The 13,235-nt window shown below is 39.1% G+C and overlaps 2 protein-coding genes across 3 annotated transcripts; both read left to right on the top strand.

The window, feature by feature from the left end:
• Positions 1–170: 170 nt before the first annotated feature.
• dnajc22 (DnaJ (Hsp40) homolog, subfamily C, member 22) lies at positions 171–2,759 on the top strand. The gene is made up of 4 exons (XM_061736140.1): positions 171–271; positions 712–1,318; positions 1,428–1,720; positions 2,329–2,759. Exons 2-4 carry the CDS (start codon positions 769–771, stop codon positions 2,503–2,505), a joined length of 1,020 nt encoding a protein of 339 aa, XP_061592124.1. The 5' UTR covers positions 171–271; positions 712–768; the 3' UTR covers positions 2,506–2,759.
• A 371-nt stretch (positions 2,760–3,130) lies between these two features.
• Positions 3,131–10,276, top strand: ikzf4 (IKAROS family zinc finger 4). Of its 2 annotated transcripts, none has more exons than XM_061736139.1 (8): positions 3,131–3,279; positions 5,102–5,156; positions 5,248–5,355; positions 5,462–5,764; positions 5,901–6,068; positions 6,989–7,141; positions 7,256–7,381; positions 7,562–10,276. In XM_061736139.1, the coding sequence occupies exons 2-8, from the start codon at positions 5,117–5,119 to the stop codon at positions 8,380–8,382; spliced, it is 1,719 nt and encodes a 572-aa protein (XP_061592123.1). In that variant the 5' UTR covers positions 3,131–3,279; positions 5,102–5,116; the 3' UTR covers positions 8,383–10,276. The 2 variants fall into 2 exon arrangements, with proteins under 2 accessions (XP_061592123.1, XP_061592122.1); XM_061736138.1 differs by lacking the exon at positions 3,131–3,279 and adding an exon at positions 3,821–3,900.
• The last annotated feature ends 2,959 nt before the right edge of the window (positions 10,277–13,235 follow it).

Below are 13,235 nucleotides of genomic sequence, written 5' to 3'. Positions count from 1 at the left end.
TTACACTTTTATGTTTTTGTTTTTCTATTGCAGAAACTGAGAGTCAATCAAAGCATTAAACTCAATATCATGATTCTCTCAACCCTACAGACATTTTCCTTATCCTATGCGGTTATAGGATCTAGGGCCGATGTTGTGCATTCTGCCTTGAGACTGCTGCGCAATTTAACTGTCATGATCCAAAGTCCAGCTGTTGCAACATGTACCAACTTCAACTGCGGAAAACATGAGAAAGAATCTCCCGGGATAAAGATTTAGAATTAACTGTGAAGTAAGTAACTCTGTTTTTATTACATAAAGTAAAATGTACAAATGTGCAAGAATAGCAGATGATGTAATTTCATAGAAAATGTTCTGTGCTATCTAGTTCGGTTTCTCATTGGTTGTAAGGCCAGTTAAATGATAATTCCTACCATGAGCGGAAATAAATTCCTCTTATATAATAGATTATTTAACCAGCAAAGTGGATCGCAGAGATTAAAAATCCCTTAGAGTCATGACCAAAATGATATGAGTAGTTGCGAGATGACGGAGGAAGCATGCAATAATAATGTTTAATAATAGAATTGTGTAATCACATAACAAAGGGAAACAATCACGAAGTGTAATCACATTTTCATTAAATCAAATTTAAAAGTCTAACTAAACATTGATATTTAGATGTGTAATAAATTGTTATTTCCTTTTTTTCTGTTTTTTACACCATTCCAGATAGTCATCAAGGATGACTGCTCACCTGTGGAGATATTAATTCCCAGAGGCAACAGGATGGCAAAAAGTATGCTAGTAGCCTACGCCCTGTGGGCAGTAGGTGGGCCCTTTGGCCTTCATCATCTCTATTTAGGAAGAGACAGCCATGCTCTGCTCTGGATGCTAACTCTGGGAGGATTTGGGTTTGGCTGGGTCAGAGAGTTCATGCGTATTCCTGCATATGTCAGTCAAGCCAATGAAGATGTAGAGAAAGAAAGAAGAAGATCTCACAACATGATGCTCCCCCCTGTCGGCCCTGTCAGATTTGCTGGACAGGTGTGTGTTGGGATCTATTTTGGCACTGTGGCTCTAATAGGACTAAAATCTCTCAATTACTTCTACTTGATCGTTCTGCCTTTAAGTGTGGGTGCAGGAGTACACCTGGTGTCCAATGTTGGCCAGCAGACCTCGAATCTCCAAAAAACCTTGACTGCTTGTCTCGTAACCTCCCCAATATTTTATGGCAGCACCGTCTCACCTCTTCCCATAAGTTTAGCTGCTAGTGTCACTGCCATACAGCATCGCAGGTTCAAACCTCCACGGACACCAGGCACCACACAGAAATTTGGTAAGCTGAAAAAACTATCTAATTCATTTTACACACTGGTAATATCACTTCTCTATGAGTTTTTTGTAAAAACCTTACCAAGATTACATGATTACCATTTTTCATTCAGGTCCACGACTGTATAAGCTCACCCTGGCCTGGTTGGCCTTCTCTGCTCCACTAGGCTACTGCATTTTTCACAACACCACAGCCACACTGTATTACTTGTCTGACTGCATAGCAGCACTGCTGGATATTTTTTGGTTCCTGCCTTGGCTCAGAGGTGTGATAGAGTATGTTTTTTTAATGCCATATCGGATCCTATGTGCTCTCACTGGAGGAGGGTACCAGGATGAGGCTTGGAGAAGGGTGCTAGAAATATTGCTGAGAGACTACACCGAGAAAGAAAGAGAGGCACTGCAGGTGAGTTGGCTGTGAGAGGTAAATAAAAGCATGTATATGTAGTGGAATCTGTCACGGAGTAACCAGGGAGTTATGTGGGTAAAATATATTGCTAAAAAAAAAAAGTCTCCATCTCATGTCAGATGGCTTCTCATTTACCCCTGGAATGCTCTGATTCATGGTTGACTGAATGAATGCAAGGTGTCCAGGTCCTGTGGCTGCAAAATTTCCCCAAATCATTACTCCTCCGCCACCATGCTTGACAGTGGGTATGAGGCGTTTCTGTGTTAACATTAAGTGTTGGCCATTACGGCTGAACAAATCTCATCTATCGGGAACCCTACATATATTTTAATGATCTTTAAGACAGAAGGGTTTTTCTTCTAGCAGCTCTTCCAGACAAGCTGTATTTGTTAAGTCCTCATGCCCCATGCATGCAGGCTAAGAGAGAACGAAAGCGAGAGAGCAGGATTATGTTGTGTAGACTGGGGGATGAGAAACAAAAACACTTTGTAAAGACCTTTGTTTAACACTGAGAAGCTTAAAAGAGTGCTATATAGGTGCAGACGAATAAACATGTTTTATTTAAAGAAAAATTACCATCTGATTTGAATATTTTTATGTTGCAGGTATTGTCACTAGAGGCAGGAGCATCTCTTGATGAGATAGCTCGAAGCTATAGAGAGCTTGCCAAGACATGGCATCCAGACCACAATCCCAGCAAGGACGCTGAGCCAATGTTCATGAAGATCCAAGAGGCTTATGATGTCCTTCTCAGGTGGCACAAGCCCAATCGATTTAAATAGTCATGATGTGTCCCTTACTGGTTTGACTGTAATGTTTTTCCTGTCATGTCCTTGGGGCAAGTTGTTTGCTGCACAATAATAAACCAATTGCACAGAGATATCGTCTGTGTGTATAAGATATGAACACCATCACCTGTGATTACTAACATTTTTTCTTGTGAAACATTCTGACTGTATGATTGTTCGTGTCAAACAATTTGCTGCCACCTTGTGGCGCCAGAGAGGTAGTACCAGAATAAACCATTTGATGACAGCAATTTTTACCAGCTTTAATAGCTAATGTCAGGTGTTTTATGTGCATAGATACATCTCTATGAGTTCTTAGCCATAATCTAAACTAAAATACATGTTGCATTCATAGACAAATTTCAATATATACACAACACCTGAAGGGCTATTGTCGAGTTGGAGTCCGTAGCCTGTGTTTCAAAACATTTTTCATTTCGCAGCAGCTTTCTGTGCTGTTCTTTCGAGCCTGTGTTGTTCTTAAAGGCATTAATACCTCCACATTTTTATTTATTACTTGTCATATATCGATGCATTCGATAATCACTTGATCAAGAGCTCTGTTGTTTGGTCTGCATCCCAGCATGGGCCCGGAAGTTCTTTGGCAGGTAGGGGGGAAAAAAAAAATCCCGGAGATGCTGTCGTCGCCTGGGAAAACAAACAGCCATCCAGACAATTAAGGAGGCACCGATCGGTCGCCAGGTAAGGAGGAGGATTGTGGACTTGACCTGCGGCATCACTTCGTGAGACATCGGCATCGATCTGGAGGTGAGGCATGTTTTGGAATAGTTTAGGGTGAATGCCATTTGTCGTGTGGTCGGGTGCCATAGCAACGGCTCGTCGGAAACACTGTAACCGACCGCGCAGGCCAGTTTGATGCGCTCGGTGTCGGGCGACAGCTGCGTTCATCCGGACGATTCAGACAACCGCAACTCCTGCAACAAACAGCCGTCTTGTCTGGCCGCTGTCTGGATCGTTCAGGGGCTTGATTTGTGTCACAGTGTGGACCAAATCCACCGAGCAACGAAAAAAACAAGTCGCCGCGGATGTAAGGGGAGGCACGGTCATTATTTTGGAAATATATCTGATTAAACGTAAGGTCGACCTTTTAAGGACAGAAAAGGGACTGTCAAGCTAACGCTGGCGCTGGTGTGCGTCCTCTTTTATTTATTTATTTATTTTCACCGCCGTGCCCCGGTGTGACTGGCGCGTCTGCATCAGCGCCTGTTGCGCACCGGGCGCGCGCGGCGCGGCCACTACAAAGATATGCATTTTCCCTCTGATGTCTCCGCCCACCGCGCGCGCCGGAGTCCGCTGCTGCCAGCCGTCTGATCACAGATGCAGAGGTGCCACAGCAAACATCTGTCTGGTTCCGCTCGGTCTCTTCCGGTAATATTAACTAAACCACAAAGGACAGTTTAGTCGGAATGATAGTTAGGGCCGGGTATAACTATATACAAATATCTTACTTGGCTGGTGGTGTATAACCGTTTTATGTAGCTATTTCTGATAATTATCAGTCAGTTGCAGATATGCAGGAGCTGGATGATAATGTAATATAATATAATATAATATAATATAATATAATATAATATAATATAATATAATATAATATAATATAATATAACAATGTACTGTAATGTAATATAACATAACATAACATAACATAACATAACATAACATAATATAATATGACATAACATAACAACATAACGTAACGTAATATAATATAATATAATATAATATAATATAATATAATATAATGTAATGTAATGTAATATAATATAATATAATATACTATAATGTGACGTGACATAACGTAACGTAACGTAATATAATATATTATTATATTATATTACAGAACATAACATGATATAATGTAATGTAGTATAATATAATATATAACGTAATATAATATAATATAATGCAATATAATATAATATGACATAACATAACATCATATAATGTAATATAATGTAATGTTATATAATATAATATAACATAACATAACATCATATAATGTAATATAATATAATATAATATAATGTAATATAATATAATATAATATAATATAGTATAATACAATATAATATAATATAATATAATATAATATAATATAATATAATATAATATAATATAATATAATATAATATAAATGTTCAATGGGTGCATACTTTCTGATAGTATTTCCCTGAACTGATCTCGAGTGAAATGTATACTACGCACTGTTTTTGTTCTTTTTTTGGACTCCTCCTTCAAAACTCTTGGCTACCCGTTTCCTATAAATGTGAAGTGTCTCATACTCATTTTTCTGACAGAGTGGAGAGGCATCTTCAGCATTCAGATATAGCAAGACAAGACAGAACCCAGGTTTTCTCTAGACTATTCTAATTCATTTCTGTACTTAAGTGAACTTGTTGTTAGACAGCTGTGCCTGGGCCCTGGCCTTATTACAACTACAAGCTGAATATCCTATTTTATATGAATGGTATCAAATGTATACATTCTTAAATTTTGAGTCTGTATAGTTTTATCATGAAATTAAATAAGTGATATTTATAATCCGTCCTTAATTATATGTTTTTTACAGGCATCTGATGAGAGAATGAATGCTGATGACTGCAATGGACGTTCATATTCACAAGGTGTGAATGTTTTTATGGTATAGTATATTTGTGTGCGCTATCTCCAGATGTTAATGTTCATCTTAATAACACAGTCATATTTATGTTTTAGGTAATGGAGGAGAATCAGCAGCAGAACAGAATTTTTATGGCAGGCTGCCGGGCCCTTCCACGATATCTCCCAACAGCCAGCACTCTTCGCCCCATCGCTCTCTCAGTGGTCAGCTGTAAATCATTTGTTACATAACGACCGTATAGTTTATGTACAACACATAATTCATATCATGCATGGAAGAAAACATGTTTTTCCTCTATTATCTACATAGCAAACTCCATCAAGATTGAGATGTGCAGCGATGATGAGTCATCAGGTATCCCCCAGTCAGAGAGCAAAGAGGCTGTGAGGGCTGACGGCGGGAAGGACTGCAGAGGGGACCCCGTGAAAGAAGGAGGTGTAGAGATTGCTCTGGCTGGATTAGACAGACAGAGCATTTATAATGAGACAACCACTTCTAACCCTGCTTCACCTGGACCTATCCGGCTGCCCAATGGAAAGCTCCAGTGTGAGGTGTGTGGAATGATCTGCATTGGACCCAATGTGCTGATGGTCCACAAGCGCAGCCACACAGGTGAGAACCTGCCAGAAAAAAGAATTGGTAATGAGAATTGACAAAAGTGACTAACTTCCTTATCACAAATTATATACATTTATCCCACTTGAAATGATTAGGCTCGTGCATCCCTTGTCCATCCATGTGTTTGTAGGTGAACGTCCATTTCAGTGCAACCAGTGTGGAGCTTCATTCACCCAGAAGGGAAACTTGTTGCGCCACATCAAGTTGCATTCAGGAGAGAAACCTTTCAAATGTCCGGTTTGCAATTATGCTTGCCGCCGAAGAGATGCCCTCGCTGGTCATCTACGCACACATGCAGGTAAATCAGTGAGGTACACGACTGCAAAGCAATTCTGCCAGGAACCAGAGACAGAGTATTTGTTTTTCTCCTGTGCCAATATATCTCTGACCCGTAAGCATCATGACTGTCAGGTGCTACAGCTACATGTAACAATTTTGGAGTGCACAGACACGTTGGTTGACTGACACAGGTAGAGAAGAGTTAGGCTCTAAGTGCAAAACAACAGCTTCTATCACATAAATCATTTTCCGTGAGGAAAATTCTTCTGCAGGGATTTATGTCAGCAGCAAATTTGATTGATGTTGCAAAACAGCACAATCTCATGTTGTCAACGAGCATAGTCTGTGAAACAGAGGTGAAAGCAGTAAAGATGGGGCGTCATTGGAATGGTCCATGTACCCTTTCTTTGAAACTCAAGAGGAAATAGGTCTTCAGCATGAGAATTTTCTGTAAAAACATGACAAAATATGACATTTAACAGTAAAAACAGGAAATCCTGTTGGTGTGCTTTCAATTTGTGAACACGCACATGTGAATAACAGGTGTGCACCTAGGTAGGGCTTTTGGTTGATGGCTGATTTTCAGAGAAAAGATTAATGCGCACTGGATTTCGCTGAACTGACGTCAGCCGTTCCGACCGCTCAGTAAGGTGGAACTTTGCGGTGAAGGTTTAGGCGTCTTTCTTCTATTACTGTCAAACGACATAGATCAATTTCAGGAATTCCAGGTCAAGGGGAACTCCATCATCTTAATATTACGTTGTTTTTTTTCTTATTAAAAACCCCCTTCGATAAACAAATAAGCAACATCTGATATGTATATCTGTGGATTTATGCGTGGTCCTCTCAAGCAACAAGTAATTGCCATTGTCCATCAGACAAGGTAAAATATCTCTTGGCGAAATACACTGATTGAACAGATTTTTTCTCTGATTTCAGTTTCCTCTCCGGCGGTGGGGAAACCTTTCAAGTGCAGCTACTGTAGTCGCAGCTACAAACAGCAGAGCACACTTGAGGAACATCTGGAGCGCTGCCATAGTTATCTGAAGACTCTGGACCCCCAGACTGCCATCAATACCCAAACAGCAGAGGGTAATACATCACACTGCCAAGAAACCGAGAAGATAAATGCTCTGATATACAAAAAAAAAAATGAATGTGTCAAAAGATTAATCTTTTACTGCGATTCTTTTTGCATTGGTAAAGAATCAGCGAATATGGAGCCAGCTACTAAACCTCGACTGCAGCCATCCAGTGAGAAAATCCAGTTTGTGGATAGACTACCTGTTAGCATAACCAAACGCAAAAGGTCAACACCACAGAAGTTTTTGGGTGAGTTTTCTTTTTCTTTTTTAATAATTCATTATGTATTTTGTGTATTTTACCAGTTTTATTTTTATAATCACAAAAACATAGTCTTGTTGACAACGCTTCATTGGAAACTTTGGAGAGACTGTTACATTAAGCCTTCTCGTTTAACTGTAAATTATCGATGATATGATCTCTTTGTAGGTGAGAAGCACATGCACCTTGACCCACCAGAAGCACCTTATGAACTGTCGTCTGGCTCTGAGAAGGATGGGGACCTCATGAGCTCCCATTCTGCTGGGGAATCAGCTGGGCTGGGTGGCTCGCACCTCCACTATCCCCGGAGAAAAGGCGTGAACCATGACTCTGCTGCTCTTTCTCAACTCCATCCAGGCTTTGCGGCAGGGCTCCGCACAGTTGTGGGCTCCATCAACAGCAACATGACTCCTCAGGGCCCCCGAGGCCACGGTGGAGGAGGGCTGGCAGCAATATCTCTCGGCCTGCCTGGGCGGGAGACCGGAGAGAGCCGTGATGATCAGCCCTCAGCACAGAGTCACACCGCCTCACCTAACGGCTGTCCCGACTCTACGGACACGGAGAGCACAGCAGAGGAGCACAGCACAAGGGCTGCAGCCCCTACAAGTACCTCCAACAACCACCACCTCCACTACCAAACTCCAGCACTGCCCCGCAGCCATCCCACCTCCAGCCCCATGCAGGCCAAAGACTTGGACGCAGAATGGGAGAGAGGGGGTCCGGCGCCCCCCACTGTAGTAAAGAGGAGCCCTGGCTCACCTATTTCTTCCAGGGACCCTTTGCAGGTGTTAGACAGGGCTGGCAGGCCCGTGCGCTCCTTCTACTGCCAGTACTGCCGCATCCTCTTTCTGGACCACGTCATGTTCACCATCCACATGGGCTGTCACGGCTTCCGACAACCATTTGAGTGCAACATCTGCGGTCACCCCAGCCAGGATCGCTATGAATTCTCATCTCACATCAGCCGTGGAGAGCACCAGGTGGGCTGAGGACAGGAGATCACGGTTGCATGACGAGAGGCATCTATTGCTCTCTAAAATTGTGGGCTCACGTTTGTTCTGCACCAGATTAGTTACTTTAAATCCCTATTATATGGAAAATGATTTTTGATTTTACTACAAGAGTATATACTATATTAAGGCAGATGTGAGTGGAAAGGTTTTTTTTTCAGACCAGTCTAATTTTAGTGGAGGCAAATTACATTCTATGATTGAGTGCACTCCAATATTAAATCATATTGCAAAGCTATGAGTTTTGCTTTAAAAGTGCCTTCTTTGGGGATTTCCTCTCAACAAGAAAAGAAAAAAAAAGGAGCGAACTGGTGCTCAAGAATCTTGACTAGCCATCTTTTCCTAAGTGATTTTTAAGTAGTAGTCACAATTAGGAGATCATATTCACATGCAGTTTTGGAAAGCATGTTGATTTAAAACAATTTTATTACCTTGTGCGCACTAAGAGTTTTGCTTTTTTTGGTGGAGGAGGGTATTTTATGTAGTGTGTCAGCTAAGCTTTATATGCACTGAGAGCTTTGTGCCTCTGGGTGTGGGAAGAGCTTTTGTCACAGACGAAGCACAGACATGGATTGCCTTAACTTCTGCAGTGGTACACTACTGTACGAATGCATACTGTTTACAGCATGATTTAACATTGTTTGAAGTCAGCTTTGAGAAAAGATTATTCAGGATAAAGCAAAATCATGGGGGAAATGAGGGTGAAATAGGGCTCAAACCTAAAATTAGATGTTGGATATTAAAGTGAGTTTTAGAATACTGGTGCAGATCAGACCATGAGCCAGCTCGCATGTTAAAAGCCTGACTGATTGAGCCCAGGGTGCTGTACCTCCCTACAGGATTGCACTTTTAGGTTCCCTGCCTGTATATGAACGTCTATGCTGAAGCACTTCATGGCTTTAAAAAAAACAACAAAAAAAAAAGTTTTTTTTTGTGATTGTTCTACTGCACTGATAAATGGCTTAATACTTACAATAACTGAACATCTAATTAGCAACAAAAGAGTATTTTTAACGGAGCCGGCCTTCTACAGTGTCCCACTGCGTTGCAAAGGGAATACGGTCTGCACTCGAGTTTGCTGCAATTTGTGACTGTGAAATAAATGTTAGTTCAACTAAAACAATTCTTTTGTGGTTTTGCACTCAGCAGTTGCGGATAAATTTTAAACAATTTCCATATTATAAGTGTGTTATAAGAAATTATTTAAATATTAATTGACTACAAATCGGTTTGGATCTATTCATTTATCACTTGTGATTATCGGTTTAGTGTTGTTTGTTTCAGCCTTGGTGTATTTAATCAGCTATATTCCAAATCTTATCCAGCATATTCCTCAAGTCCATGAAATGTTACCTCCTGCTTCTTTATAGCACCCAAATACCTTATTGCTACTGTACGGTGAGTTATTTGATAATATTAATGTTGGGAACATGAATGAGACCAAACTCAGTATTCTTACTTATTATTGTGGATTTGCTGCTTCATAGTTCAACTTGATTTCCTTAAATAGCAAGCAAAATGTACTTGAAACAGTTTGGGGGGGAAAAAAATCTAAAATGCACTTGGGTTTGAAAAATAAAGAAGTGTGTGTGTGTGGCTGGATGAGTAAGCGTGTGTATGTGTGTGTAGCATGTGTGCTCGTCATTTTACCTGAGTCGTGAATTATTTTTGAAAAGTGAAGTAATTCTAAGAAGTGGAAATGAGGCATGGGTTTTTGTCTCCTTGTGTGAACTCAATGTTCTAAAATATTTTGTGAATGACATGACAAAACACTTTACCTCAAAGTTCAAGATGTACAACTGCCTCATTAGTTCAAAAGTCATGTTGCTTTTCAAGATGTTCTTGCAGTTACAAATGTGTGCCCCTTGATATTTTCAAAACTTTTTACTGTCAATAAAGTTACATTTATTGTAAAAGTGACTCCCTCCATTTTCATCGATACATCTTTCCCACAAAATACAGTTGGTCAATGCACACATGATGGAAGTTCAAATATTAAAGTATAATATTTCCCCAAAAACAGCAATATTTTTCATCACAGCTTGACAGGGACTGACAGGATATTTCTTTATAGATAAACACTGATTTGACAACATTTCTGTGGCCGTGCTTTTTTTTTTTTTTAATTTATTTTATTTAATAGGGACAATGCAGGTTTACATGTGATCACATTCACTCATTACAAACAAGCCAATGTGACTGATGTTCTGCATACAGAGAGTATAGCTATTGCTAGTTTCCCTCTCCTGTCCCTAGTTAGGCTTTTAGTAAAAGAAAATGAAAGAAAGGAGAAAAAGAATACAAAAATACATTCAATTTTCAACATGCAAAGCTATATCCTATTTACAATTCTCAGCTTGCAAGAGAACACCCTATTAGCGGTTACAGGTGATTAAAAATGCGTACATTTCTGATTTTGCTTCAACCAGTCTTTGACATTTTTAGTAAAAACCTTAAAATCTTGAGTTGTTTTTATCTCAGTTGGCAGTGTGTTCCACATTTGCGAGCCCTTTATAGAGAACGCTGACTGCCCAAAGGAGGTCTTACGGCGTTCAACCTTACAGTTACCACTTGTTGTTCCCCTGGTGATCCTACCACTATTCTGCCTGCTAACTAACTTACATAAAACATCTGGTGCTAGGTTCTGTAGACACTTAAAAACCAGTTTGAGTGTAGAAAACTTTAAGAAATTATCAAAACTAAGCATGTTGTACTGTTTCAATATGTGACAGTGATGCCATCTCATCGGTTTTTTATCCATTATTTTTAAGGCTTGATTATATAGAGATGAGATAGGCTTAATCACAGTTACACAAGTTTGGCTCCACACTGTAACACAATATGACATATGGGAGAAAATCCTTCCATGCATATAAAGCTGTGCTGCTTTATATGAGATCTGATGTCTGATCAATTTAAAACAGTTTAGATTACTTTTTATTGTTTTTGATATTTTTTTTACATGTTTACTAAATGTAAGTTTTGAATCCAGTACCACACCCAAGAATTTAAATTCATTTACCTTCTCAATTTCTTCTCCCTGCATTGTCACTCTGAGATTTTCTGATTGTGATGTTTTTTTAATAGAAAAACACATAGAAACTGTCTTTTTCATATTCAGAGTAAGCCTGTTTTGGTGAAGCCAGTGACAGACCCTGTTCATATATGAGGATAGTATCTCAGATGCCTCAGTTGGTGTCTTAGCAGATGCATATATGACTGTGTCGTCCGCGTAAAGCTGACAACCAGCCCCCACACAGCTTTCAGGCACCTTGGGTACCAACTTCAGAATTTCTTTTGGTTTATAATTCCAACTGAAATAACAGTTTCTTATCCATAACGGCCAACACATTCATGTCAGATAAATTGTGAACAATTGGAAATATTGCTGTTATTCTGTATGGTTGTGTGGTTTGTTACAATTGAATGGAACCGTTATTATAACAGATGGAACAAACATTTAAGTCTTAATAAATGTTTTATGTCTGTGACAAGTATTCACTTATTTGAGAGAGAAAAAATTTAAACTCCTTCTGTTCTCAGATATTTTATTTCATTGCTGATCTAAATCCTCTTTGGCATGGGGTTTAAACATAACTGAAGTCTTAAGAGCAGCATATTGCAAAAAAAATCTACTTTTATTGAAGCGCTCACATTCATCAATTCAGTTATTTAAGAGGCTTTTTTTCTAGGTTTTGTTTCTGCATTTTTGAATAGTTTTTGTTTGGTAAGCCCATGTTCTATGTAATTTGTTGTTCATCTAAAGGTCTGATAAGGACCAAATCATTTATTATCATAGGCTGATGCGTAAAATCTTAAAAGTAAAATCTTACATCTGAAAGAGTGTTTTACATGACTGTACATAATGACATAACACAAACAATTTATTTCCATCCAATAGTTATAAAGTCATTGGTTTTATCACTAAGGAAAGTAGCATTTCAGAAAGCTGATATGTTTTTCTGAAAAGTAAGGTTGAATAAAGTGTGCAGCCTTCAACGTGAGCACACATTCATTAATAAGTACTGTGTGCTGCTTATCAAAGACTTACAGCACATGAATGAGAACTAAAGAATAGTGATTACTTATATTACTTATAATAGCTATTTCAATTCCCTGTTCGCATCAAAATTTTTAAAAATTATGATTGAATATTTCCAAGTGATTTAAATGGAAAAAAGTGAATACATTGTTTGAGCCATCATCATTTCTTTGTAGAAACAAGTCTGACTTTGGTCAGTATCCATGTTTTTCATAGCAAATGTCAAACAAGTGTTTGTGTAAGCAGTTAACGGCATCGACCTGAAACCTAAGTGCTCTGTGTTCGTGTGACCTTTATGCCTACATGACAGACGTTTGTTGTGTCTGTTCTATGTTAGGGTTGACCTTTCCTATTTTTAGCTATGGAAAATCCTTTTTTGGGGCTGCTCCTACATACAAATTCCAGGTATGATTCAAAAACGTAGACATAAACAAAGTTGAACGTTACATTTGACGACGATATTCAAAATTGGAAAATCAACCAATGTGCAAATTAGCGTCGAAACGTTAACATGAGATACCAAAATGAAATTCCCGTTTCCTGTTAGAGGTAATAACGTCTTTATTTTGGTTTGATTTGATTGTCACAATTGTATTTTCTAAACAAATTTGTATGATTACTGGTCTGATGTTAAATTCTTTTTACTTGTGAATTGTTAAGCTTGAATTAACGAACTTAGCAAATAGAAACTACGCTGTATGTAAAAGTGACTGATGTCCCGACAGTGCACCTATTACCATCACTTTGAAGAAAGCTTTGTATAATAATGTGTTCTGTAATTTATTTTTGC

Source organism: Cololabis saira, chromosome 12 (genome assembly GCF_033807715.1).
Source record: "Cololabis saira isolate AMF1-May2022 chromosome 12, fColSai1.1, whole genome shotgun sequence".
NCBI classification, from domain to species: domain Eukaryota; kingdom Metazoa; phylum Chordata; class Actinopteri; order Beloniformes; family Belonidae; genus Cololabis; species Cololabis saira.
Note: the sequence above shows the minus strand (reverse complement) of the source record. Positions and strands in the feature narration are given on the sequence as shown.

What these genes read in the sequence shown, in the direction of transcription:
- dnajc22 (XM_061736140.1), top strand. Translation starts at nt 769, where the DNA reads ATGGCAAAAAGTATGCTAGTAGCCTACGCCCTGTGGGCAGTAGGTGGG. An exon ending in AGGCACCACACAGAAATTTG is followed by an intron (nt 1,319 to 1,427) that starts GTAAGCTGAAAA and finishes TTTTTCATTCAG; the next exon opens with GTCCACGACTGTATAAGCTC. An exon ending in AAGAAAGAGAGGCACTGCAG is followed by an intron (nt 1,721 to 2,328) that starts GTGAGTTGGCTG and finishes TTTATGTTGCAG; the next exon opens with GTATTGTCACTAGAGGCAGG.
- ikzf4 (XM_061736138.1), top strand. Translation starts at nt 3,850, where the DNA reads ATGCAGAGGTGCCACAGCAAACATCTGTCTGGTTCCGCTCGGTCTCTT. An exon ending in TGGACGTTCATATTCACAAG is followed by an intron (nt 5,157 to 5,247) that starts GTGTGAATGTTT and finishes TTTATGTTTTAG; the next exon opens with GTAATGGAGGAGAATCAGCA. An exon ending in CAATACCCAAACAGCAGAGG is followed by an intron (nt 7,142 to 7,255) that starts GTAATACATCAC and finishes GCATTGGTAAAG; the next exon opens with AATCAGCGAATATGGAGCCA.